At 52.3% G+C, this 27556-nt stretch overlaps 5 protein-coding genes across 5 annotated transcripts; 2 read left to right on the top strand and 3 right to left on the bottom strand.

Annotated features, from left to right (window-relative positions):
- Window positions 1-167: 167 nt before the first annotated feature.
- Window positions 168-3503, bottom strand: UHO2_07122 (uncharacterized protein; the record flags this gene model as incomplete). The annotated part of the gene is made up of 1 exon (XM_041558924.1): window positions 168-3503. One exon carries the CDS (start codon window positions 3501-3503, stop codon window positions 168-170), a length of 3336 nt encoding a protein of 1111 aa, XP_041414858.1.
- Window positions 3504-5944: 2441 nt separating this feature from the next.
- UHO2_07121 (uncharacterized protein) lies at window positions 5945-6284 on the bottom strand (the record flags this gene model as incomplete). Its single annotated transcript, XM_041558923.1, has 2 exons — window positions 5945-5970; window positions 6140-6284. The coding sequence occupies 2 exons, from the start codon at window positions 6282-6284 to the stop codon at window positions 5945-5947; spliced, it is 171 nt and encodes a 56-aa protein (XP_041414857.1).
- Window positions 6285-7238: 954 nt separating this feature from the next.
- UHO2_07120 (uncharacterized protein) lies at window positions 7239-7700 on the top strand (the record flags this gene model as incomplete). Its single annotated transcript, XM_041558922.1, has 1 exon — window positions 7239-7700. One exon carries the CDS (start codon window positions 7239-7241, stop codon window positions 7698-7700), a length of 462 nt encoding a protein of 153 aa, XP_041414856.1.
- A 783-nt stretch (window positions 7701-8483) lies between these two features.
- On the bottom strand, window positions 8484-10741 carry UHO2_07119 (uncharacterized protein; the record flags this gene model as incomplete). The annotated part of the gene is made up of 5 exons (XM_041558921.1): window positions 8484-9566; window positions 9653-9947; window positions 10040-10112; window positions 10258-10395; window positions 10717-10741. 5 exons carry the CDS (start codon window positions 10739-10741, stop codon window positions 8484-8486), a joined length of 1614 nt encoding a protein of 537 aa, XP_041414855.1.
- Window positions 10742-14175: 3434 nt separating this feature from the next.
- On the top strand, window positions 14176-18532 carry UHO2_07118 (uncharacterized protein; the record flags this gene model as incomplete). Its single annotated transcript, XM_041558920.1, has 3 exons — window positions 14176-14234; window positions 14328-14489; window positions 14581-18532. The coding sequence occupies 3 exons, from the start codon at window positions 14176-14178 to the stop codon at window positions 18530-18532; spliced, it is 4173 nt and encodes a 1390-aa protein (XP_041414854.1).
- Between the last annotated feature and the right edge of the window lie 9024 nt (window positions 18533-27556).

Below are 27556 nucleotides of genomic sequence, written 5' to 3'. Positions count from 1 at the left end.
ATAATGCATCCGCGCTCAGTCACGGCTGGGACCCTTTCGCGAAACCGTCGCAGCCGTGACTGTGCTGATTGGCATGTGCCTGAACAACACCTCACTGTTCGAGACAAAGAATTGCTCACACGAGCATCCTTTGAATTTGGTAAAGATGAGGCTCGAGCATGTCAAGATCAATGGAGCACTGCTCGGCGTGATCTTCGCTTCTTCTGTTGCAGACTCGGATCATCTCTGCTCTCTCGCTCGCTAGCTCGATTCCTTGACGCAGATCGACTTCGTTTGGATCCATTCGTCGTTGCAGCAAGCAGTCCTGCAGCTGCAGCCTCTTCCTTAGCCACGCCCAGTCCCATCCCCGGTGTGATGTCCGGATAGCCTGCCCGCACCTCAAGCGGAGATGACGGCCTGCTTGCTGACAAAAAGGAAGGCTGTCGTCTCGAGCTTCTTCGCTCTCCTCTGCGAGATCCATGGTTATGATGGTGGTGCTGGTGATGATGATGACTGTGATGATGACTAACTCCACCGTGCACGTCGGGCAACGACGTGTCAGGGATTGCCATTCCAAATAGAACTGCTGGTACCAGCACGGTTGTGGCAACAATGCTCAGCATTCGCATCACGTCTACCCAAGCCTTGATGATGGCAGTTCGTTCGTCAGACCCAATCGGATAGCTGAGTGCCTTTTGCAAGCTGCCGTACACCGCCTTGAGCTCGTCGGCGTTCATGTTGGGCAAGTTCTCCCGGAGCTTGGTCGGCAGATAGGTCTGAAACATCCATCCCGCAGTTGCAGAGCCGATCGCTGCACCGATCTCGGTTGTCAGCAGCTCCAGTGCTGTGACAATCGCGACATCCGCGTGTCTGACTGTCACCTGTACCGCAACTTGCATCGTGATGGCGATCGAACCACCACCGATACCCTGCAATAGCTGGCACAACACCAGCATGTACGTTGGGTCATCCGCTGTTCTGTACCTCACCATCAGCGTTACACCCAGCACTCGTACTAGCAATCCGACCATCAGCAGCATCTTGTACCTACGCGTCATGGCCATCAGTGACCCGACGATGATACCTGTGATCGTCGACGTCACGTTTTGCGTCGTAGCAAAATAACCCGTTTTGGTCTGATCCCACCCTTTGAGGATCTGAACGAAGCTCGACAGAAATGTCCATGAGATGTAGAACGACGCGAAATCCAGCACGCCCACCACACATGTGCAGACCACAGCGCTGTTGGTCAAGAATTGGTACGGCAAGATCGGCACTGATGCTCGCGTCTCCCACCATCCAAACACCAACAGCATCGCCACACCGCCAAGGATGAAGGTCGTCATCGGGATCTGAGCCTGTCGTTCGCCGTGTCCGGCAAGCGTCAGTGGCAGAAGGATCAGCAGCCATCCGCCTGTGAATAGCAAGAGCCCAAGCACGTCGAGCTCTGTCACCAGCTGCCGCAAAGCTTGCCTCCAAGGCTTGTCCGTAAGTGTGCTCCTCGTCGCCAGTCCAGCCCGATGCGCTCGACGTTGACCCACCAACAGTGTGAGTAGCAGCGGTGTGGCTGCTAGCGGCACGATTACTGTCCAGATTGCAAAACCGAACCGCCAGCCACCATGGCGCATCACCAGATCCACCATCGGCCCAGCCACCGCAAAATTGATCAGAAATGGCAGATTGACTATGCCGATGACGAGTCCGCGCCACTTGGCTGTTGTAGTGTCGGCAATGATGATCGACTGAAGTACTTGAATGCCCGTTGTGCCTGCAGACTGAAGACAGATGCCGCCGATCAGCGATCGTAAAGAAGCCGTCGAGGCCACCACGATGTAGCCGCAAACATAAAAGACCAAAGAAAGCACGTATGCCTGAGGTCGCCCGACCACATCAGATAACTTGGCAATAGGCGGTTTGGCGATGGCGAACACCATCTGCTGCACGATCGCGACCGTACTGAAGGAAGCTAGCGCTCCGTATTCGCTGCATGCAAAGTTGAGGTAGAGGTAGCCCGTGTTCGAGTCGAGCGAGGTCACATAGGCAACGCAAAAGATTGCCGAGTACACCAGCAGATACATTCCGCGACGTCTTCGCCAGAGCTCGCGTGGATCCTCAATCTCGTGCTCCCTATCCGATGGCCTACGTTTGAGCAGTCGCTGGTCTTCCAATGCGTCCTCTGCATCGTCATCCGCGTCGAAAAGTTCATGACTTGGACGCTTTGCTTCTGGCCCTGCTATTGTCGACGACTTTGTCCGTGCTAGTTCGTGCCAAGAGACGCGTGGTCGCTCTTCGTCGAGCGATAGAGAATGCGAAGGCCCGTGATGGATCGTTTGCAGATGCTTGTTGGAGCTGTCCATCGAGCTTGTGTAAGCTGAGTCTGTTGTTAGTTGGGTGTGCAGCTGATCGTCTTGAGCGAGGAAGTCATCTGAAGACAGCGCCTCGACGACACTGGGAGGAGGGTCATGAAGAGCATCCGATGTGGACGCTTGCGAAGTACCATTATGGAGCCATGCAGCACTCGTTTTGCCGCCCTGCCCCGGTGTGCTTGACTCTTCTGGAATGGTGTATGCCTCGGCTTCGATCGTCAGTTGCAACTTTGCTGTCCGCTGTGCAGCGTCTCGTGTGCCATTCTCTGACGCAACTGGCGATGTCCCGGCTTTGGCTGTTGGAACAGGCACATTTGCACTGTGTCCATTCGGACGTCGTTCAGGGACTGGAGAGGCTGCCGTGCCTATGTTAGTAGACGCCGATACAGAAGACGGAAGGCTCAGAAAGTACGGTCTTGTGTCATTGCTTCTTCTTGGGCTGTCTGTGGGGATGTTGAACTCAGGATGCCTGATTGATGCATAGGGCGGCGGATCTTGCGACGTGCGAGTGCTCTGTCGTACTGGTAGGAATCTGTCGCTTGGAGGGAACTCGATGTAGAAAACGCCTGCACCACATTTGCCTTTCGTCCGATGCAGGTGATCTTCGAGTAATCGCAGGTTGCGCAAGTTTGCCTTGAAGAGAACATCAAGCGCATCGCCAATAATGGGTACGATGCCAATGATGCAGTCGACAACGACGTTGAAAATCATCCAGAGAAGGACGGTCAACGGAAGGCCGAAGAGCGTGCAGAGCAAGATCTGATACAGTCCTAGAATGAGTCCGACGTAGTCTCCCACGCCGGGGATCAGGCCAATGAGGGACTCTACGCCAACGTTGAAAGAAAGTCGAGAGCCCAGCAAAGGTACCGAGTCGAGGTACCACGCCACTGTGCGAATGTGATCGTAGAGTTGCTGTGCTTCCTTGCTGTTGCGGGGTCGGTGCATGAGCGGCCAGTAACAGGCCTCGAATGGCATCTGCTGAAGGGTTGTTCCCCGCAACGACCGTCTCGCTTCATCTCGACGACGCCACTCTGTCGAGCCTAGAGTTTCGAGAGGATCTGATGCATCCAGCGTAGAACGCGGCCGAGCCTTTGTGTCGTGAGGGAACACAAAGGCAAGCAACTTGCTCGCAGCCCAGCTCACCGGTGCTTGGAACATGGCAGCGATCGAACTGGCTGCCCTTTGCAATGGGGTGATGAGCGAGCGTTCTTCAGGTATTGCCTTTGCTGCGTTCTGTCGACGTCGGATGATGTAGCCTTCGCGAGGCGGTCGACAGCGTCGTTCAACGGTCCATGCACGGTGGTCGGTCAGAGTCCGGCCGTATGTGAGATCGTGAGCGCCAGCCAGTATTGAGTACACACAAATTGCAGAAATGGAGCAGCTTCAATGGCGAGAGCGACTCTCTTCGTCGTCGTTAGGAGTCATGAGCTGGGTGGGCTCGCGTGTATGTCAAAGTGACTGCGCTCGGAGACGAAAGTGATCGTCTTGAATGATGGGAGGTCGGCTTCGGAAGCAAGACAGGGCACTGAAAGCTGCAATGAGCCTTTATAGAGTGCAGGTAGCCATACTGGTAGCCGTAGCGGTCGTATATATGCGGGCAGAGGAAGGAGCGAGGTGAAGTGAGATGGTTCAGGGAAGAAGGTAGTGTCGACACTGGCTAAATCTCGCGATGTCTCTGTGTGGAGATCAACAAAGCGGGCCGAGATCGTATCTGATATCGAAATCTCGACTTTAGTCGAATCCCGGCTAGGCAGCTGCGACGCCTTCAGCGAGCACAGACCTGTCAATCGCTTTGATAGGGGGTATCAAATTGTTGAAGGGCGTGCGTCATTCGTCAATGATCACAAGTGTCGATTGCAATAAGGAGTGCGTGCTAAGTACATGATGATTCGAGTGTATATATATGTCTCGATGTTCTTCATATGCATGTATGGTACAGTACTAGAATGATGAGGCCAGAGCATGACTATGGAACTTCGGAGAAACTATACTGACTATCCAATGACCGGCGTCCAGCGTCCTGAGGCCCGACAGTCGGTCCTCCTGAAGGTAACGATCCAGCAAGACACTGAAAATCGGGTAGAACAGATCTAATTGGGGATCGGTCAGAGCCGATACAATGATGGATCGGATACAACTGGGTCCCGCTCTTCATGGTACTTCATCATTGAGGATGATGCTTTTATAAGCAGTCGCGCATCTGAAACTGAACTGTTTCAGTGAAAGGAACCAGAAGGCCAACTTCTGGTAGAATTTGGTGAAAGGAACCAGAAGACTTATTTCTGGTAGGTTTTGACTGACCACCTTGAACACTCCATTCAGAGACTATGTGGCTTGTCCATAGAACTAGGTTTGGAAGGCTACAAGATGCAGTCTCCTGTTGCAGCACAAGTGTTCATGATGCTGCTTGTTGCTTGATGGTATCTGACAATATCTGGACTGCAATAAAGTTATCGCCTACAGTGAGATGCTGGACTGCAAGTGTTGAAGACACCGTCTACAGCTGATGTCCAACAGTGATACAACACACACATTTGAGATGTCATTGCAAAAGCCCTGCTATTGCAATGATACAAAACTAAGAGTCAAGTAAAGCATGAGTAGAGTATAGAGTAGAGTGGATGAGGATCCACTCGTATGCTATGGTAAAATGAGACTACTTATGTGTTTGCACGGTGTTGCCTGTGACACCGCTCCTGCTCCTCCTGGGGAGTGTTCCTGACTGTCATGGGCCTGGATGCTCAAGAAGCAGGAGGGTCACTGGTTCATATGGAAGGAGCACAGGTATCGAAGATCTAGTCGATACCAGTAGAGAGCATGGTTGTAGTGCAGTCTCCATGGAGACCATGGACTCCTATGGACTCACATGCAAAGGAGGATCGAGCCATATGCGAGGAGGGCCAGGCACAGCCATGAGGAGGACCAAGCTCAAGGAGCAGGCACAGCCACGAAGAGGACCAAGCTCAAGGAGCATGCAGATGGTTACCACTCAGGGGCTCGAGAGACAAGTGTCGAAGGAGTCGACACCACTCAGGAGGCACAAGGGTGCCAAACAAGCAGCAGGATAGCAAGGAGGAGGAGCAGTGTCGAAGGAGTCAACACAGCTCAAGAGGCAAAGGGGTGCCAAGCAAGCAGGAGAGGCCCCTGAACAGTACTCGATGAAGAAGGTACTCTCTGGAGAGAGAGCAGGAGCAGCATCGCTGGCGATGCTGTGAAGAGGTATATAACCATGCTTTCTCATCATCAAAGGTCGAGTGGATCCTCATCCACTCTACTCACCATACAACTAGTCAATACTTTAGAAACATAAGTACTCATTAGTTTTCAGTCAGCATAGCAGCAATCTATCAAGGTTGCTCCTCATCATAGTGTGTGTGTTGTATCACCACTACCTGACATCCGAAGGTGCCCCATAGCAGGTTAGCGGTCCGGATATAGATAGAACCGAAGGCAGTAGTCCACTGTGGTCCAGGGATCACCTCAAGCATCAGTCAACACACTGGACACTCATGTTGATGCCACCAACCTTATCACCAACACCATCAACCTCATCATCATCAACACTCACACCAGACCTTGGTGTCATCATAACCTATGCATCAATATTGACTGTGCTGAGCTACCCCTGAACAGAGTGTCCACAGAGGTCAGCTGAAACCTATGATAGTATATACAATGAATGCCACCTGCTGTCACTGTGCAACTTGATAGTTGCTGAATGGCTAGCTCATTGAGACAGATACTGAGACAATAGCTGTCACACAGTTTGATAGTCACCGAGTATCTCGACAGACCGACCTGGGTTTCAGGCGCGAGACCCCTGACACTGACCTCCTTGTCCTTGCTCCTCTTCTCCTGGGACAGTGTGTCGGTTCCTTCGACACTGCTCCTTTTCTCCTTGCTCCTCCTCCTCTTGTGCTGTGCCAACCTCTTTGACATTGCTCCTCCTCCTCATGACCAATATGCTGGTCTCCTGGACACAGCTCTCCTTCCTAACTGGTGACTGTTCTCTCTTTCTATCTTGTGCATCCTCCTGACTGTGCAGTCAACCACCGACCTTATTGTCTTGCTCCGTGTCCATGCAGTCACCCTTGCGACTAGCTCCATGTGCTCATGAGCATGTCCCCCTGTGTGGTAACCAACTGTGTGCTTCTGAGCTTGATCCCCTTCTTCACATCCGATCTCCTCCTGTATGTTGCCCTTGCCTTCCAATGATGATAATTGTCTGTACCACTATCCCCTTACTTCCATGTGGATGCCCATCATGCTACACATCGATGTGATTTTCTTGCAACACATTTGGTGAAACTGACCAGGTGGTTGTGTTACAGTTGAGTTCAGCAAGATCTACCAAATGGGCTTATTCTGATCAACTTCCATGAAATCAACCAAAAACCCTTGATGAGGTTGATTTCATAATTTGTGTGCACAAGGCACTTAATATGTCTCCAGGGTCTTCTGCGCAGACCCTGTGACAATAGGGTACCCAGCATTGACATGCCTTCATCTCCCAGAATGTGCCATTTAAAGGCATGTCAAGGTGAAGTATTCTCCAAGGCACTGTAGGTGAGCAGGACAAGCTGTGAAGCACTCTGGAGCCTCCTCTCCATCATTCTATCATCTATCTTTTTAATGTAAGACATGCTCGGTTGCTCAGTCATCTCTGGAAAGTATATTGAGGCTGAGACAAGCAAGTGAGCCATTTCTGCTGGAGCTCAACTTGAAAATGGAAACCTCCACATGTGCACTGGCCTCCAGATGAAAATTCCAACCTCCACATGCAAGTTGGAGATAGTTTGCTTTTTCCACTTTGCATCTTCCTTCCCTTTTTCCACCATCCCTCTTCCAGCTTTTGACACACACTCAACTCAACTTTACAACACATTCAGCAACATGCCTTCCAACAAGAACAAGGCCAAGTCCAAGGCAGAGAAGGAGAGGAGAGCCTTGGTGACTGCTGCCAAAGACCATGCCCAGACCATCATGGCCCACAACATGGGCTGCACCAGACATGATCAACCCCCCAGCAACAAGTTCAGAATTGTTGGCAGTCCTATCCACATCCCTGCTTTCAACAAGGAGATCATGACAAACCTCACTGTCATTGACTCTGAGACCAACCAGCCATTGCAGAGGTTCAAGCCCACAAGCTACAAGAAGCAGACTGCAGCCAACAAGTCAGCTGGCAAGGACCTGGAACTCTTCACAAAAGCCCTGCAAAAGCATGACCAGATGAAATCCAGGGGAAACATCCACTTGGGCCTATGGGCTGAAAGGGGCAATGTCAAGATCAACTTCATCACCCACACTAGCAAAAATGAATTTGGTGTAAATTGTAAGCGGTCATGCGCCTGAAACCAGATTGGGTGTTTCTGATTGATTTTGGTGAGATCGATTGAGTATGAACTACTTGGTATGTTTCAATTGAAAGCAACCAGACAGCTTCGTTCTGGTAGGTTTTGGCTGACCGCCTTGACCACTCCATTCAGAGGTTGTGCAGCACATTCGTTTCCTTAGGGTTCTAAGGGTGTCCGGCCGTGGGGCAGACGTGTCTTGCCCTCCTGGAAGACAGTCCACTTCAAAATTCAAGACAGTCCATTTCAAAATTCAAGATGGTCCACTTCAAAATTCAAGATGGTCCACTTCAAAATTCAGGCCTTGGGGCAGATGCATCTTGCCCTCCTGGAAGACAGTCCACTTCAAAATTCAAGACAGTCCATTTCAAAGGTCCAATACAAAGTTGATTTTCTGTGTGTGCTGAGCTGGGAAGATGGTCAGCTACAGATCAAAGACAGTCCAATTGAAATGGAAGACAGTCAACTACAGTCTGGAAGACAGTCCAATTCTAATTTGATGTTGCAGCAACACAGGAACATGGTCTACCACACACTTGTCTTAGGGTTCTAAGGGTGTCCAGCCGTGGGGCAGACGCGTCTTGCGCTCCTCGAAGACGGTCCAATTTAATTTTGAAGACAGTCCATCCCAGCTCATGCTCACACGGCTGACAGATGTGAGAAAGGGTTTGATTGCGGGTCAGCGGCGAAGCGTGCTGGCTCTGAGGCTCCCGGCCTGCCAACCGAGAGTCGAGGCACCTGCGCAGCAGACAGCACTCTCGACAAGGCCGGGCCCAATGATGGGCTAGGTGGCCCCCACGTCTTGCCACGAGGCGCTGTCGGGGACGAGGGGGCTGTCACGAACACTGAAGAGGGCAGTGACGGAGAGGTCATGGCGTTCGCTGGTGGAGCGGTCAACGTAGCACCGGAAACAGTCAGAATTCCAACGGCCGAGGCACTGGATGGTCTCGGGGCTGGCGCCAAGGCGGGCCGCCCACGTGGTGGCACTGCGTCGAAAGGAATGGCCAGCATAGGCCGACTGTGCCAGGCCGGTGAAGGCAATGGTGTGCTGAAGGATGGCAACGAACGACGAGTGTGGGAGGGGGTCTGCCCCAGATGGGCCGAGGCCAAAGAGGGGGGCAGAAGAGGGACAACCAGAGAGCAGGTGGCAAAGGTGGGCGATTGGGCATTCTGGGCTGCCGACAAGAGGGGTGACGACCTTGACGCCAAGGTGGAAGGGGTCCATCTTGGATGCCGGCAAGGTGACGATGGCATGGTCGGCGGCCAATTCGACGCTGCCAATGTGAAGGACGATGGCTGGGTCGGTGTGCCAGTCCCAGACGACCTCACCCGAGTGCAGGAAACAGGCAAAGGAGAGGGTGAACACCGCCTTGAACATGGTGCGATCGCGCACAGAGAGGTCGCCGAAGGTATCGACAGCAGTGACAAGGCGGCGAAGGAGGGGCAACGTGATGGGGAGCTTGGCGCCGGTGTGCCGAGCGCCATGGATGCACTTGTAGCCACGCAGAGCCTGCTCGAGATGGCTGCACTCAAAGCCGGCCAGGCTGAGGCCAAGGTTGACGTGGTGGGAGCGGAGGTGGCTGAGCTTGTGCTTGGTGGAGTGGTATGAACGGCCGGTGGAGGACATGCTGCCAAGCCACTTGAGGAGCTGGACACCAGTGGCAGGCAGACAAGCGATGTTGGCACCCAAGTGCCAGGTGCAGAAGGTTTGGAAAGCGGTGACAGTACCACCAGCACAGTCTCGAGTGCTGGGCGCAAGGCCGTTCCAGAGCAAGGTAGCCACTGCCGAAGTGATCCCCATGCTGGATGCGAAGGTGGGAGGGGGTTGGCCGGCTGGTCGACGTGTCCCTGGCAGAAGGACAACTGGCTGTACGCCTGTGGAAAGGACTGCTGGATGTGATGGAACTGGCGATGGGAAAGAAGGTCAGCAAGAACATTGTCAGTGGTCGAGACATGCATGGGGTGTAGAGTGAAGTTGTGGGTGAAGCAGAACCCAAAGATCTCCCAAAGCAGCTTCTGTGTGAGTGGGTCGTGTGAGCTGCCGGAATGGAGACCATGCTCGACGTTCTCATTGTCGACGTGGACAACCACCGTCAAAGGAGATGACCAGAGGGGAGCAAAGAGACGGAGCGCTTCCAGGATGGCCAAGGCCTCCAAGAACCAGATGTTCTTCTTGCGGTGTCGGCGCAGGACCTCATGCGAGAAGACGGCCGTGGTGTCGGCGGCCAGTCCCAAGTGGGTGCTGTAGCTGCGAGGGCAGGCATCAGTCCACACATGGGCAACCACCAAGGGAGAAGGGGAGAGGACACTCATGCCAGACCAGGATTCCAGCATGGTGACCCACCAGGTGAGCTCGGCGAGGGCCGGTCTGGGTATGCGCCAGTGACCAGCAGAGTGCCGGCGGCGAGTACAGCTGTAAAGGCAGCGCAGGAAAGCCTTGCTGCACAGGAAAACCTGTGACACAAACTGCAGGAGGCTGGCGATATGCTGCATGTCGAGAAGGTCTGCAGTGCTGCAGCTAAGGAGGTGGTGGCACTGAGAGAGGATGTGTGCCCGACGTTCTGAAGTAATGCCAATGGTTTGAGCTGCAGAGTCAATGTCGATGCCGAGGACCTCGAGGTGTGTGAGGTTGGCGAAAGTCTTTTTGACTGACAGGCGGAGGCCAAGGGCAGTGGAGGCCAGGGCTAGGGCGTGGACTGGAAGGAGGGCCAGGTGGGCAGCCTAGCCCTAGCCGGTGTGTCTTGCTTGCGGGCAACGCACAATTGCGCTCCGCCAAATTCGAAATTCACGCGACTGCGTTGACCCCCAACGCACTCGAAATTTACACTGCTCAAGTGCCGCAACGCAAACAAATTTATTTTTGCTGGAGCAGCGCAAATTGAGCAACGCACAGCTGGAGCAACGCAATCTGAGAAGCGCAATCTCATCAGCGAACTGCTGGACAGCGCACACTCTGTCGGAGCAGCACAATTGAGAGGAGCGCAATTGAGAGGAGCGCAATCGAGAGGAGCACTCACTCTGCTGGAGCAGCACAATCGACATGAGCGCAATCAAGACGAACGCAATCGACAGGAGCGCAATCGACAAAAGTGCAATCAACAGCAGCTCAATGGACAGGAGCACAATCAAGAGGAGTGCAAGCGACAGGAGCGAGCACTGTGCTGCAGCAGCGCAATCGAGAGGAGCGCAATCACGAGCAGAGCAGGAGAGAGGAGCACAATCGAAAGTAGCGCAAGAGAGAGCAGAGCGAGAGAGAGGAGCGTAATCGACAGGAGAGCAATCTAGAGACGAGCAGCAGAGAGGAGCGCAATCGACAGGAGTGCATTTGACAGGAGCACAATCGAAAGGAGCTCAATGGACAGGAGCTCAATGGACAGGAGCTCAATAGACAGGAGAGCAATCGACAGGAGCTCACTCGAGAGCAGAGCAGGAGAGAGGAGCGCAATCGACAGTAGCGCAAGAGAGAGCAGAGCGAGAGAGAGGAGCGCAATTGAGAGGAGTGCAATCGAGAGGAGAGCAACCGAGAGGAGTGCAATCAAGACGAGTTCAATTGACAGGAGTGCAATCGATAGGAGCACAATTCGAAGCACCGAACACTATGCTGGAGGAGCGCAATTGACAGGAGTGCAAGAGAGAGGAGAGCAATCAACAGGAGTGCAAGAGAGGAGAGCAATCAACAGGAGCGCAAGAGAGGAGTGAAATCGACAGGAGCTCGATCGAGAGCAGAACACTATGCTGGAGGAGCGCAATCGAGAGATGAGCAGCAGAGAGGAGTGCAATCGACAGGAGCACAATCGAAAGGAGCGCAATCACGAGGAGTGCAATTGACAGGAGCGCAAGAGAGAGAGGAGCGCAATTGAGAGGAGTGTAATCGAGAGGAGCTCACTCGACAGGAGCGCAATGGACAGCAGATCAATCAAGAGGAGGGCAATCGAGAGCAGAGCAATCGACAGGAGCGCAATCGAGAGCAGAGCAATCAACAGGAGCTCATCAAGAGGAGCTCAATCGACAAGAGAGCAATCGACAGGAGTGCAATCGAGAGAAGAGATGCAGAGAGAAGTGCAATCAACAGGAGCTCTATCGGCAGGAACTCTATTGACAGGAGCGCAATTGAGCACAGAGCAAGAGAGAGGAGCACAATCACGAGCAGAACACTAGCCCTAGCCGGTGTGTCTTGCTTGCGGGCAACGCACAATTGCGCTCCGCCAAATTCGAAATTCACGTGACTGCGTTGACCCCCAATGCACTCGAAATTTACACTGCTCAAGTGCTGCAACACAAACAAATTTATTTTCGCTGGAGCAGCGCAAATTGAGCAACGCACAGCTGGAGCAACACACTCACAGCTGGAGCAACACACTCACAGCTGGAGCAACGCACTCACAGCTGGAGCAACACACACTCTGCTGGAGCAACACAATCTGAGCAGCGCACAGCTCGAGAGCAACTTAGGGTTAGGGTTAGGGTTACAAGGGTGTTCCCAGCAAGACCCTAGCCCTAGCCGGTGTGTCTTGCTTGCGGGCAACGCACAATTGCGCTCCGCCAAATTCGAAATTCACGCGACTGCGTTGACCCCCAACGCACTCGAAATTTACACTGCTCAAGTGCTGCAACGCAAACAAATTTATTTTCGCTGGAGCAGCGCAAATTGAGCAACGCACAGCTGGAGCAACGCACTCACAGCTGGAGCAACGCACTCACAGCTGGAGCAACACACACTCTGCTGGAGCAACACAATCTGAGCAGCGCACAGCTCGAGAGCAACTTAGGGTTAGGGTTAGGGTTACAAGGGTGTTCCCAGCAAGACCCTAGCCCTAGCCGGTGTGTCTTGCTTGCGGGCAACGCACAATTGCGCTCCGCCAAATTCGAAATTCACGCGACTGCGTTGACCCCCAACGCACTCGAAATTTACACTGCTCAAGTGCTGCAACGCAAACAAATTTATTTTCGCTGGAGCAGCGCAAATTGAGCAACGCACAGCTGGAGCAACGCACTCACAGCTGGAGCAACGCACTCACAGCTGGAGCAACACACACTCTGCTGGAGCAACACAATCTGAGCAGCGCACAGCTCGAGAGCAACTTAGGGTTAGGGTTAGGGTTACAAGGGTGTTCCCAGCAAGACCCTAGCCCTAGCCGGTGTGTCTTGCTTGCGGGCAACGCACAATTGCGCTCCGCCAAATTCGAAATTCACGCGACTGCGTTGACCCCCAACGCACTCGAAATTTACACTGCTCAAGTGCTGCAACGCAAACAAATTTATTTTCGCTGGAGCAGCGCAAATTGAGCAACGCACAGCTGGAGCAACGCACTCACAGCTGGAGCAACGCACTCACAGCTGGAGCAACGCACTCACAGCTGGAGCAACACACTCACAGCTGGAGCAACGCACACTCTGCTGGAGCAATGCAATCTGAGCAGCGCACAGCTCGAGAGCAACGCACTGTTCGAGAGCAACACACAGCTCAAGAGCAACGCACTGCTCGAGAACAACACACTGTTTGAGAGCAACGCACTCACAGCTGGAGCAACGCACTCACAGCTGGAGCAATGCACTCACAGCTGGAGCAATGCACTCACAGCTGGAGCAACGCACACTCTGCTGGAGCAACGCAATCTGAGCAGCGCACAGCTTGAGAGCAATGCAGAGCTCCAGCACAACTCTTGCACTTACACCCCACAACTACTCAGCCTTACAACTCCTTTGTCGACATCATGAGCCTCCTTTGCACTCTTAGCCCTTTGTTCTTGCTGCCACTACTTCTCATCATCACCGCACAACATAATCACCACTTGTCTTCATCAGCTGTTGTTCTCTCTCATGCTCACACCTCACTACCACTCTGCCTTACAACACCTTTGTCGACATCATTTCTCTCTCACACTCACACCTCACTACCGCTCAGCCTTACAGCACCTTTGTCAACATCATTTCTCTCTCACGCTCACACCTCACTACCAATCAGCCTTGCAACACCTTTGTCAACATCATCAGCCTTTGTCCTTTATGCTCTCACACCTTTGTCAACATCATTAACCTTTGTTCTTACACTCTCACACCTTTGTCCTTTACGCTCTCACCCCTTTGTTCTTGCCACTGCTGCTTTTCTCACCATCACCACACATCACCATTGCCACTTGTTTCCTCCAGGCCTTTGCTCATCATCAATCCTTAGTCGATCTTCAACCCTTTGTTCTCATCATTGCTTTGTTGCACATCACCTTTCACATCACCGCCTGTACTCTATTCCCACACTCAGCAATCCAATGTTGTTGTTCCCCATCATCATTGTGTGTGTGTCTGCACATGCATCCTTTGACTTTGTCATTGCCAACACCTGAGCTCCTCAGCATTAGCATATATACCAGCCCTCTTTCACAGCTATGGCAAGTCTCCTCAACGCTCACATCTCTCAGCACCATACCACACCAGCAACATCTAGCTCTTCTTGCCGCTAACACCAACCACAATCTACAATGTCTCAATCATCTTCCATCTCCATCGGTGCCAGCATCAACACTGCTGCTGCAGTCAGGTACGTGCTATTATCCTCTTCCTTTGCCTGTTCCTATTGATCTCCAACTGACCAGTCTCTGTCTCTTACCGAGCTTTGCTGTCACTGTCACAGTAGCAGCATCAACCCCTTCACTGAAAGCCAAGTTCCTCTTGCCATCATCAAGAACCTTGCGATGCACAGTGCCAATGCTCTTTCAAACCCTGATGATGCTTTCCCATCTCCAGTAGCTGATGACCTCGCTCCTTCTGATGCCATTGACAGTGATGATGACTTGTATGTACACTGCTTCTCTCTCCAGTGTATCTTCTTGATCAGCATCAACTGACGTCACTTGTGCTATCTATGCTCTCCTTGTCATCAACAGCACTTTGCCGCTCCCTGCTGCCAACCAGACTGCTCTTGCTGCTCCAGTTGATCTGAAGGTTGCCAACCAGCTTTGCAGCTTCCGCCTCCGCCTCCTCCAGCACCCTTCTCTTCTCCTCTGCACTCGCCCTGAGTGCACTCACCACCTGCCGCTCATCCCAACCTATGCCAATGTGTCTCAGCACCTCAAGTCCCACCATCATCCACTCACCAAGACTGGCATCAAGCTGTTGGAGGAGACACTCCTTACTCTTGACCTTGTCAGCCCTGCTACTGTCAGCATCAACACCAATCTACTCCCCATCAACCTCATCAAGGAGCTTGATACATTTGATGGCTACTGTTGCAGTATCTGCGAGTATGCTGTCAAGTCGAGCTCCTCTGCATACAAGCACCAGCGCAGCAGCCATGATGGCAAGGCTTCTGTCATCCACCCTGTTCTCATTCAGCCCATCTTCACCAGTGGTCCCTTCACCCGCTATGTGTGGGTCTTCAACAGCAAGCTCGAGCCTACACCCCCTCCTGTTGCCTTCAACATCAACACCAACATCAACACAGAGGAGGACGCAGCTTTCAAGGAGCAGCTGGAAGCATTCTTTGCCAAGGATGCAGAGCTAATGGCAAAGGCAGATCTGGACATGGAGGGCATTCAACCACGAACTGTGACTGGCAATCTCAGCCCATGGCTCAAGCAGCTAGGCTGGCAGGAGTACTGGGCTGGCAAGCCAGTGGCGGCCATTGGTTCCCTTGGCTGCAACCCTCACAAGTGGCCAGGTGCCCACCAGGACTTCCTTCACTGGCTGCTTGGCATGACACAACAGTGTACACAGCAGTGGATGGAGGCACTTCTTCAATCTGGCCGCCAGGTGCAGCAAACCTTCCATGCCTTTGACGACACCCCTAGCCATCCATACTCCCTTGATCAACCCACAGTCATCAAGCGTGCTGACTGCTGGGCAATGCTCATCACCATGCTGGCTCATGTCATGCTAGATGGCAAGGTTCTTGGCTACTATGGTGATGATGATCAGGATGCACACCTTGGCATCAGTGAACAGCTTGCAGGGCTCTTTGAGGACCTTCAGGACCTCTTCCATGATCCCAATCTGGATGTTGATGTCTCCATGCATCCTGATGTGGTTTTGCAAGCATTTAGTGGCATCCAGTCGATCAGTGTCTACCTCATCACCCAAGATCCTCCTGCCTATGGTGAGCTGGAACGTCTTCCTCTGCTACGCACCTTCCTCCACCTCTGCCTCTCTCCTGATGGCACATCCAAGCCGGTCAATACAGCAACCTCGATCCTGGTCAACTTGGAGTTTGCATTCCGTGCAGTGATGCATCACCACCTTCTCCACCCAGAGCATGGCACTCTCATTGGCAAGCCAGTCCCAGAGATCAACAAGGGGGTTCAAGCAGTTATGAAGTGTTACCTGTTCAACAACAGCTACTCGGCAAGTGCTCATCTGCAATCCCTTCTCTGCTATGGGACCAAGCTGGCTAAGGATAATGGCGGCAGCCTCTACTTCCAGTGGTCTGAGGATAGGAAGCTGGTGACTTATGGCACCAACACAATCAAGATCAGCCGCCTTCACACCCTTGTCCAAGGCACCTTGGACCATGCCACCTCTCTGTTGGAGCAGCTGCTGCTGAAGGATGGTGCCTTGTCCGAGCATGTGGATCTGTCTACATACAAGGACCACTTCTGCAACAGGGAGCCAGGCTACAGCTTTGTTACTGTGACAAAGCAAGATACTGGCACCTTTTGCCTCCGTCAGGCTCTCAAAGGCTTTCCTCAGCATCAACCACTCCTTGATACTTGCTCAGCAGAGCCAGAGTTTGACATGGCTGCTGCCCATGCCTACTTTGCCCTTCACAATGAGTTCAACAAGCTCCTTGCTGTGCTCATTGAGCTCACCAGTGGTCTGCCGGCAAGAGGCACAGAGCTGGTCAAGCTGCAGCACACCAACACATTGGTCAGCCAGCGCAACCTCTTCCTTGCTGATGGTCACTTTGTCACTGTGCTTGCCAGCAACAAGGGCAAAGGTCCATCCAAGCTCATCCCTCGCTTCCTCCCTCATGCTGTTGGCCAGCTGGTGCTCTTTTACGTCATGGAGGTAGTACCTTTCCTGCACCTCCTCTTCAACTCGGTAGAAGTTGCATGGGAGCTGAGTGCTCTCCTCCTTGTCAATCACAGGGGTCAGCCATGGCAGACCAATGACATCAGCAAGACATTACAGAGTCTTTGTCAGGAGTTTGTTGGCCCATCAGCAAGTTCTCTCCACATACGCAACTGGCGGCAGCTGTCAGTCAGCATTGACAAGGTGCTCATCCGGCCTGGCCTTCCCTCAGAGGAGTATGCTGACCATTCTCACGACTTGCAAGCTGGTCACTCCACGTCTACTGCTCAGCAGCACTATGGTCTGGACAGCAGCATGCTACTTGAACTGACACAGGAGAGCTTGGATTGTATGCTCTCTGTCTCCAAGAGGTGGCATGCATTCTGGTGTCTGGCTTCACGCTACCAGGATGCTGTGCAGCCATTGGATGCAGCAGCACCTCCTCAGGCAGGCTCTGCATGTGTCAATGCTGCCTTGCCTGTGGATCTCAAGCACAAGTTGGACAAGTTGGAGGAAGATGTCCGGCACATCAGGAGAAAGGTGGAGGAGAAGCCATCTGCTTCCCTTGCAAACATCATCCCTCCTGTTGTTGAGAACCACCGTTCAGCTGTAATACCTCCTGTGGTCAGAAAAGCCCTCTTCAAGGTCACTGGTAGCCACTGTACCAAGACAGTGGAGCAGGCATATGCACTCAATGCCATTCACAGGTGTGAGTCACCACTGATCATTGTCATGGCAACAGGCACTGGCAAGTCTGCGCTCTTCATGACACCTCTGTTTTGGCTTCCTCCTACCTCGGTGGTGGTGGTGGTTGTACCATTCATTGCGCTCATGGAGGACCTACTGGAGCAATGCAAGCTTGTTGGGATCATTGCAAGCAAGTGGTCTGGGTACAACTGTGCCAAGAAGGTGGAGGGAAGTCAGCTTGTGTTGGTGGCTGCAGAGAATTGCTACAACGAGCACTTTGGCAGCTGGGCACAGGAGATGGTGGAGCAAGAGTGCCTGGCAGCCATCTTCTTTGATGAGTGTCATGTCTGCATCACACAAGACTCCTTCCGGCCATCAATGGCAAAGATCAAGCAACTGATCACCACTGTTCCAGTGCCTCAGTACTTCCTCACTGCCACCCTGCCGCCAAGCCTCCTGTTGACCTTCAAGGCTGCACTTTGTCTCCCACAAGATGGCACTGGTATCATCCGTGCTGCTACCAACCGCAACAACATTGCCTACTCTGTTCAATGGCTGCCATCCTCTGCAACCATGGACTTTTACTTCCAGCAGCTTCTCCGATCCCATCCTCATGGCTCCATCATGGTCATCTGCCGTTCAAGGATAGCTGCCGAGACTACAGCCAGGTTGCTGAGTTGCCAGTGTATCTGGTCAGAAATGGATCAGGCAGAAAAAAAGGCTATCCTCTTGTCATGGCTTGCCTCTTCAGCAGCAGAGATGGATAACAGCAAGCGTGTCTTGGTGGGCACAACAGCCATTGGCACTGGCATCAATCCTCAGCATGTCAGCTTGGTTGTGCACATGGGTGGAGCATATGATATGGTCAGCTATGTGCAGGAGTCAGGACGTGCTGGCAGGAGTGGTCAGCCAGCCAAGGCAGTGATGATGGTCTATGATGGTGTACGGTTGGAGGACAAGGTTGATCTGTATGTCAAGGAGAAGGTGTGCAGACGTGTAGCTATCTCTAGCTACATGGACGGCATGCCCCTTGTCAGGGGTCTCGCGCCTGAAACCCAGGTCGGTCTGTCGAGATACTCGGTGACTATCAAACTGTGCGACAGCTATTGTCTCGAGATACTCGGTGACTATCAAGTTGTGCAGTGACAGCAGGTGGCGTTTGTTGTATATACTATCGTAGGTTTCGGCTGACCTCTGTGGACACTCCGTTCAGGGGTAGCTCGGCACGATCAATATCAATGTTATGATGACACCAAGGTCTGGTGTGGGTGTTGATGATGTTGAGGTTGATGGTGTTGGTGATGAGATTGGTGATGTCGATGATAATGAGGTTGATGGTGTTGATGATAAGGTTGGTGATGTCAATGATAATGAGGTTGATGGGGTTGGTGATAAGGTTGGTGGCGTCAACACGAGTGTCCAGTGTGTTGACTTGATGCTTTGAAGTGATCCCCGGACCGCAGTGGACTACTGCCTTCGGTTCTATCTATATCCGGACCGCTAACCTGCTATGGGCGCCTTCGGACGTCAGGTAGTGGTGATACAACACACACACTACGATGAGGAGCAACCTTGATAGATTGCTGCTATGCTGACTGTAACTAATGAGTACTTGTGTTTCTAAAGTATTGACTAGTTGTATGGTGAGTAGAGTGGATGAGGATCCACTCGACCTATTGATGAGAAAGCATGGTTATATACCTCTTCTCAGCATCGCCAGCGATGCTGCTCCTGCTCTCTCTCCAGAGAGTACCTTCTTCATCGAGTACTGCTCAGGGGCCTCTCCTGCTTGGCACCCCTGTGCCTCTTGAGCTGTGTCGACTCCTTCGACACTGCTCCTCCTCCTCATGATCTGGTGTCGACTCCTTTGACACTGCTCCTCCTCCTTTGATCAGTGACAGTTCCTTTGGCTCTTGTCTCTCGAGCCCCTGAGTGGTAACCATCTGCATGCTCCTTGAGCTTGGTCCTCTTCGTGGCTGTGCCTGCTCCTTGAGCTTGGTCCTCCTCGTGGCTGTGCCTGCTCCTTGAGCTTGGTCCTCCTCGTGGCTGTGCTTGGCCCTCCTTTGCATGTGAGTCCATAGGAGTCCATGGTCTCCATGGAGACTGCACTATGACCATGCTCTCTACTGGTGTCGACTAGGTCTTCGATACCTGTGCTCCTTCCATATGAACCCATGACCCTCCTGCTTCTTGAGCATCCAGGCCCATGACACCCCTCACCTGTCTCAGTCAGCCAGATCTTGCTCTCTGTGACCTCTGCAGTCAATGTGTTGCAGGTGATGCAAAGACTCTGCCAAATCCAATGACATCTATCAACACACCTCCAAGGTCCGACAAGTCCAATGCAGCAATGTCTCTACCTCCTTCTCTGCAGAAGATACAGTATCAGCAGGGCATGGCCGATCTCAGCTCACTGGCTCAGCATCCAAGTAATGCTGCCAAGAGCCCTGTCGACATCCCTGTCAGGGGTCTCGCGCCTGAAACCCAGGTCGGTCTGTCGAGATACTCGGTGACTATTAAACTGTATGACAGCTATTGTCTCGGTATCGGTGACTATCAAGTTGTGCAGTGACAACAGGTGGCGTTTGTTGTATATACTATCGTAGGTTTCGGCTGACCTCTGTGGACACTCCGTTCAGGGGTAGCTCGGCACGATCAATATCAATGTTATGATGACACCAAGGTCTGGTGTGGGTGTTGATGATGATGAGGTTGATGGTGTTGGTGATGAGATTGGTGATGTCGATGATAATGAGGTTGATGGTGTTGATGATAAGGTTGGTGGCGTCAACACGAGTGTCCAGTGTGTTGACTTGATGCTTTGAAGTGATCCCCGGACCGCAGTGGACTACTGCCTTCGGTTCTATCTATATCCGGACCGCTAACCTGCTATGGGCGCCTTCGGACGTCAGGTAGTGGTGATACAACACACGCACTACGATGAGGAGCAACCTTGATAGATTGCTGCTATGCTGACTGAAACTAATGTATACTTATGCTGAAGTGATAACTAGTTATGGTGAGTAGAGTGGATGGGGATCCACTTGACCTATGATGAGAAAGCATGGTTATATACCTCTTCACAGCATTGCCAGCGATGCTGCTCCTGCTCTCTCTCCAGAGAGTACCTTCTTCATCGAGTACTGCTCAGGGGCCTCTCCTGCTTGGCACCCCTGTGCCTCTTGAGTGGTGTCGACTCCTTCGACACTGCTCCTCCTCCTCATGACCTGTGTCGACTCCTTCGACACTGCTCCTCCTCCTCATGACCTGTGTCGACTTCCTGTCTCTCGAGCCCCTGAGTGGTAACCATCTGAGCTTGGTCCTCCTCGTGGCTGCGCCTGCTCTTTGAGCTTGGTCCTCCTCGTGGCTGCGCCTGCTCTTTGAGCTTGGTCCTCCTCGTGGCTGTGCCTGGTCCTCCTCGCATATGGGCTCAGTGCTCCTTTGCATGTGAATCCATAGGAGTCCATGGTCTCCATGGAGACTGCACTACGACCATGCTCTCTACTGGTATCGACTAGGTCTTCGATACCTGTGCTCCGTCCATATGAACCAGTGACCCTCCTGCTTCTTGAGCATCCAGGCCCATGACACTACCCCCCTCTTAAGAGCCGAGCTCCGTCGAGGCATGCTCTGGTCTGGTTCATGCTGACTCCTCCTCTTCTCTACTCCTCCTGTTCTCTCCTCCTTTCTCTACTTTGTCTACTCACTCGTCCCCCCTCCGACACCTCATACTCCTGGATGAGGTCGGGACAGTTGAGGTTCTCTACTGGTTCCCATGAAGCAGCTTCTTCTGAGTACCCTCTCCACAACACCTTGTACTCTGTAGTCCCATTGTGTGAACGCTTGTCGATGAGTGCTTCGACTTCGAAGTCGAGGTCCTCATCTGGAAGTGATGGTATGGTGGGCTGTTCAGCACGTTGAGGAAGAGAACTTGTCCTTGCTGGCTCGAGCATGGAGACATGGAACACATCATGCACCCTAAGGTTTGCTGGCAATGTGATTCGATAAGCTCGGCGTCCTACCCGTTCCTGAACTGGGTAGGGTCCTGCAAACCGGGTGTCTAACTTGGGTGTGGGTCTCCTTGTCTTCCAGTTTCGTCGGTTGATATAGACCATATCACCCACCTTAAACTCGATGTCCTTGTGCTTCCTGTTATACTGGTTTACTGATCTACGTTGTGCCTCTCTGATCTGCTCCTGGAGGTACTTGCAACGCTCCTTTCCATCCATGAGGTACTCGAAGCGACCTGGATCATTGACTCCTAGTCGTTGAGGGATGTCAGGATGAGCTTTGGGGTTCCATCCATAGCATGCAAAGAATGGTGAGACACCAATGCTGTTGTGGACCGTGTTGTTGTATACAAAGGCCGCAGTGTCCAGCAGGTTGGCCCAGTCATTCTGCTCATAGTTGCAGTACATCCTGAGATATTGCTCTATGACCTGATTGACTCTCTCTGTCTGACCATCAGTTTGAGGATGGTAAGCCGTGCTAAGTGAGTGCTTCACACCCATTTGCTCTGCAAATGCCTTCCATGCTCCTGATATGAACTGCCTGCCTCGGTCCGAGACCATGTGATCTGGATATCCAAAGAGTCTAACCATGTGTCCATATAGCAATACTGCAGTCTGTTTGGCCGTGACTGTCTTATGGGTTGGAGCTAGTATGGCAAACTTGGTTAGCCTGTCGACAATGACTAAGATAGAGTCATAGGTCTTGGAGTCATACTTCTTCGATGTTGGTAGTCCTTCGATGAAGTCGAGGGATATGGAGCCCCAGGGCCTGTCTGGGGTTGCTAGTGGCTGTAGCAAACCATATGGACGATGACGAGGAGCTTTGTACCTAGCACATACAGGACAACTTGCTACATAGTCTGCAATCCAAGCTGTCATGTTTGGCCACCAGTAATGTCGTTGTGCTGCCTTGATGGTAGCATCTCTTCCTACGTGTCCAGCAGTGATACCATCATGGCATTGGGTCATCACCATGAATCGCAGATGCTCTACAGAGAGAGACTGTCCATCTACCTCTTTGGCACTCCTTGAGTGTCGGTTGTTGGTCCTCCCTGGCATGATCACTTTGGGGATAACCAACCTTCCTCCACTGTACCATAGGTCATCCCTGACCTCGAAGGGCTTCTTCCTATGTATCTCCTGTAGCTCTTGGTCTAAGGGCTGGAAGATCTGGACCAGGTCTTTGAGACCTTTTGATGCTATGGACTCCATCGAGATCATGGGGGCCACTAGGAGCGAGTCATGGTCTGCTGTCTCCTTGAACACTCGAGGAGGCAGTAGTTGCCTCACATTGTGATCCTGCTCTTCACCGGCTGGTTGCATGTCTGTCCTTCTGGTGAGAGCATCGGGTTCACCACCTTTGTCTCCTGGTCGATACTGCAATATGAAGTCGAAGTCTGCTAGTAGTATTGCCCATCGAGCTTGTCGACCTGTGATGCGTCTCTGTGACTTGAAGTACTTGAGGGCTTCATGGTCAGTGAGGATGACCAGTTGGTTCGGTAGTCCAGCTAGCATGTGTCGCCACTGAGTGAGGCAGGCGACCACAGCTAGGAGCTCCTTATCATGGATCTCATAGTTCTTCTCGGCAGAAGACATCTTCCTAGAGTAGAAGGCCACTGGATGCCATCGTCCTTCATGCTCCTGCTTGAGTACTCCTGCTATAGCAAAGTCACTTGCATCAGTCTCCAACCTTGTTGGAAGGTGGTAGTCGAAGTGCTGAAGCACTCCTGCTGATGTGAAGGCCTGGATGAGCTTGTGGAAGGCCTGTTGGGCCTCCTCTGGTAGCTCGAACTTCTTGAACCGTTCTATAGGCTTTACCAGTGCTGTCAAGGGCTTGGCTATGCGAGCAAAGTGGGCTATGAACCTTCGATAGAAGTTGGCAAAACCCAGGAACCTCTGGATGTCATGGATTGACTCTGGCATTGGCCACTCCTTGACAGTGCGCACCTTTTCTGGGTCCATCTCTATGCCCGTTGGCTTGATGATGTACCCCAGGAACTCAACTGTCTTGGTGTGGAACTCACACTTTGACAGCTTAGCAAAGAGCCTGTTGCTCCTTAAGCGAGTGAGGACCTCAGTGACATGCTTCACATGTGCTTCTTCAGTGTCACTGAAGATCAGGAAGTCATCTAGGTATACTACCACATATATCCCAATGATATCTCGGAAGATGTCATTGATGAATGACTGGAAGTGAGCCGGAGCATTGGCTAGGCCAAAGGGCATCACTAGGTACTCATAGAGTCCCAACTGAGTGCCAAAAGCTGTCTTCCATTCATCTCCTTTAGCAATCCGGATGAGGTTGTATGCTGCTCTAAGGTCTAGCTTGGTATAGATCCTTGCCTTCCTGAGTAAGAACAGCTGCTCCTCGATGAGGGGCAATGGTGCCCTGTTCTTGACAGTGATCTCGTTGAGACCTCTGTAGTCCACACAGAGTCTGAGACCTCCATCCTTCTTTGGTACGAAGAGCACTGGTGATCGTGCCGGGCTCTTCGATGGTCTTATGAACCCCTTCTCGAGGTTCTCATCCAAGTACCTCCTCAACTCGGACATCTCCTTGGGTCCCTTAAGATATAGGGGCCCTTGAGGTGGCTTCCCTCCTTCTATCAACTCGAGGTGGAGATCATGCTCGGTATGATGGGGCAGCTTGTCTGCTTCCACCTCATCAAACACATCTCGCAGGTGTTGGTATGGCTTTGATATCTCTGCAGCCGTCACCACCTTATCTACCTCCACCTCCATCTCGACTCCTTTGTCTGCGCCTGTAGGTACAAAACCAAAGGCCGGGAGTGATGATGGTGGCTCCTCTAACAGCATGAACCCTATGGGTCCATCTTCCAGAGCTGCTCGTAGTATGCGCTCTGCTGAGACAAACTCGTTACCATGAAGGGTTGGTCTCCTCATGGTTAGGTCCCCTGCTCTTGCTGCTTCAGGGGGTCTCCTAGGGGGTCGGTCCTGCTCCTGAGTCTTGAACTCCAGCTGGCCCGTATCCCATTGTATGGTGGGTTTGAGCCTCCGTAGCTCAGTGAACCCCAGGATGAGGTCATAGTCCGCAGTGTCGGCCACTGAAGCTTCGACCACACCCAGATTGTGTGTACCAATAGATACCTGCATGCTCGCAGAACTATTGATGGAGAGTTGGTGCCCGGTGACACCATGGATCGATCTTGTTTTTATGGGTTTTGTGGGTATTTGGTACTTACTAATGAAAGAATCTGAGACTATGGACAAACCAGCACCGGTATCAGCTAGTATCCGAGCAGGATGGTCTTGAACCATTCCAGAGAGCTCCAGTACTGCTTTGCCTCCACTGGTAGAGAAACATACTTGACAATCTTGATATATACAGAGTGATGGCGAGGAGGTTTGTAGAGCAATGCATGCCATCAGTGCATCACCCCACTGACGTTTCCCTCGTCGTCATCATCATCGTGCTCCTCCTCGTGATCGGGGTCCATGGGTTGCTGGTATGAGCTGAGGTCCATGGCCTCGGGGTCACCCGTCTCAGTGCTGCCTGTGTGGCCATCTCCTGAGTCGGTGGCCTCCTCGAAGGGGTCTGCTGTGGTGACCATAACCTTTGGTCCCATGGGTCGAGAGCTAAGAGGGTTTACCCTCCTGCTGGGGCAGTCTCTGGCCCAATGGCCGATACCCTTGCATACATGACAGGTGTTGATACCTGATGGAGCAGGGCTTCCTTGCTTCGAGGGTTGGGTGGGATGATGAGGAAGGGGTCGGTTTAGGTTTTGTATAGTTGCTTGTGTAGTTGCTTGTGATGGTGATCGAGCTGGATAAGTTTGAGTGGGTTGTCGGATGGGGATCGAACTTTGATTTGGCCGAGACCCAGTTCTTAGTGGAGGTGATGTGGCATTTGGGAGTGAGTGTCTAGCCGAGGACTGCTGTAGTAGCATCCTCTGTCGATCGATCTCCTCAACCTCTCGATACCACTCCCATCTCTTCCCAGGTGGATTCCTCTCGAACTTCTCCTGTATGCTGCGAGTGAGACTACCTCTGAAGAGATCAATCACTAGCTCGTTGTCATCTAGGTTGACCTGTCCTTCCAAGTCTCTGAACCGCTCTACATGACGTGTGGCAGCACCAGGAGTATCACTTGTGAGTCTGAGAGCCAACAGCTTGTTGTATGCCTCCATCCTAGCATTGCGTGGGTTGAACTGCTCTGACAGTCGCTCTGTGAAGTAGTGCCAATCATTGAACAACCTTCCTTCTCTAGCTCTATCAATACGGAGCTTGGAGGTCCACCACTCTCTTGCTGTCCCTTCCAGTTGAGCACCCATGTGATTGATCATCCTAGACTGCTCATACACTTGGTTGAACTTAAACCATGCTTCGGCTTCTAGAATGAAGATCTCCATGTCTCGGGGATTGAACTTTGGAAAGGGGGTGGCAATGGGCTTTGACCGGTTAAGCTCTGCCATGATGCTGGTATCCTCCTCGTGGTCCAGGGGGTAAGGGTCCGTCCTAGTCCTGCTGTAGGGGTCCAGCTTAGTCTTGACATATCTTGGCCCAGTAGGTGAGGCATACTTCTCATAGTTGATGTCCTCCTGCTCATCCAGGTTGAATGAGACTGATCGTCTTGATCATGGAGCAGGAGTAGGAGTATGTGGGTCTCCTATCATAGACTCATCTCCTCCTCCTGCTTGGTCTTCTGAGTGAGAGAGGTCCATTGTCTCCTCCCTACCCAGCTGAGCTCGTTGTAGTCGTTCCTCTCGATGACCCTGCCTAGTAAGCTCTAGCTGAGCTTCCAATAGAGTGAGTAGTCTATCGAGCTTATTGTTGAGGTCTGGGTCCGTCATGGTGATCGTGAGGAGCTGCTTGAATGATCCACTCTAATGTCAGGGGTCTCGCGCCTGAAACCCAGGTCGGTCTGTCGAGATACTCGGTGACTATTAAACTGTATGACAGCTATTGTCTCGGTATCGGTGACTATCAAGTTGTGCAGTGACAACAGGTGGCGTTTGTTGTATATACTATCGTAGGTTTCGGCTGACCTCTGTGGACACTCCGTTCAGGGGTAGCTCGGCACGATCAATATCAATGTTATGATGACACCAAGGTCTGGTGTGGGTGTTGATGATGATGAGGTTGATGGTGTTGGTGATGAGATTGGTGATGTCGATGATAATGAGGTTGATGGTGTTGATGATAAGGTTGGTGGCGTCAACACGAGTGTCCAGTGTGTTGACTTGATGCTTTGAAGTGATCTCCGGACCGCAGTGGACTACTGCCTTCGGTTCTATCTATATCCGGACCGCTAACCTGCTATGGGCGCCTTCGGACGTCAGGTAGTGGTGATACAACACACGCACTACGATGAGGAGCAACCTTGATAGATTGCTGCTATGCTGACTGAAACTAATGTATACTTATGCTGAAGTGATAACTAGTTATGGTGAGTAGAGTGGATGGGGATCCACTCGACCTATGATGAGAAAGCATGGTTATATACCTCTTCACAGCATTGCCAGCGATGCTGCTCTTGCTCTCTCTCCAGAGAGTACCTTCTTCATCGAGTACTGCTCAGGGGCCTCTCCTGCTTGGCACCCCTGTGCCTCTTGAGTGGTGTCGACTCCTTCGACACTGCTCCTCCTCCTCATGACCTGTGTCGACTCCTTCGACACTGCTCCTCCTCCTCATGACCTGTGTCGACTTCCTGTCTCTCGAGCCCCTGAGTGGTAACCATCTGAGCTTGGTCCTCCTCGTGGCTGCGCCTGCTCTTTGAGCTTGGTCCTCCTCGTGGCTGTGCCTGGTCCTCCTCGCATATGGGCTCAGTGCTCCTTTGCATGTGAATCCATAGGAGTCCATGGTCTCCATGGAGACTGCACTACGACCATGCTCTCTACTGGTATCGACTAGGTCTTCGATACCTGTGCTCCGTCCATATGAACCAGTGACCCTCCTGCTTCTTGAGCATCCAGGCCCATGACAATCCCCTCCACCATTGATCTTCTCCACAAGTTGTCCAAGCAGTGCTCCCTCTGCTACCTCTTTGGTCATCGGCATAGCTGCATTGGAAAGCATGGTGCTGACCATGCCTTCATATTGTGCAAGTGTTGGCCCCTGATTGAGGCATGCATGCTTAGGGTTAGGGTTAGGGTTAGGGTTAGGGTTAGGGTTAGGGTTAGGGTTAGGGTTAGGGTTAGGG

This window comes from Ustilago hordei (genome assembly GCF_900519145.1).
Source record: "Ustilago hordei strain Uho2 genome assembly, contig: UHO2_contig_24, whole genome shotgun sequence".
Taxonomy (NCBI): Eukaryota; Fungi; Basidiomycota; class Ustilaginomycetes; order Ustilaginales; family Ustilaginaceae; genus Ustilago; species Ustilago hordei.
This window is presented reverse-complemented; position numbering and strand designations above follow the sequence as displayed.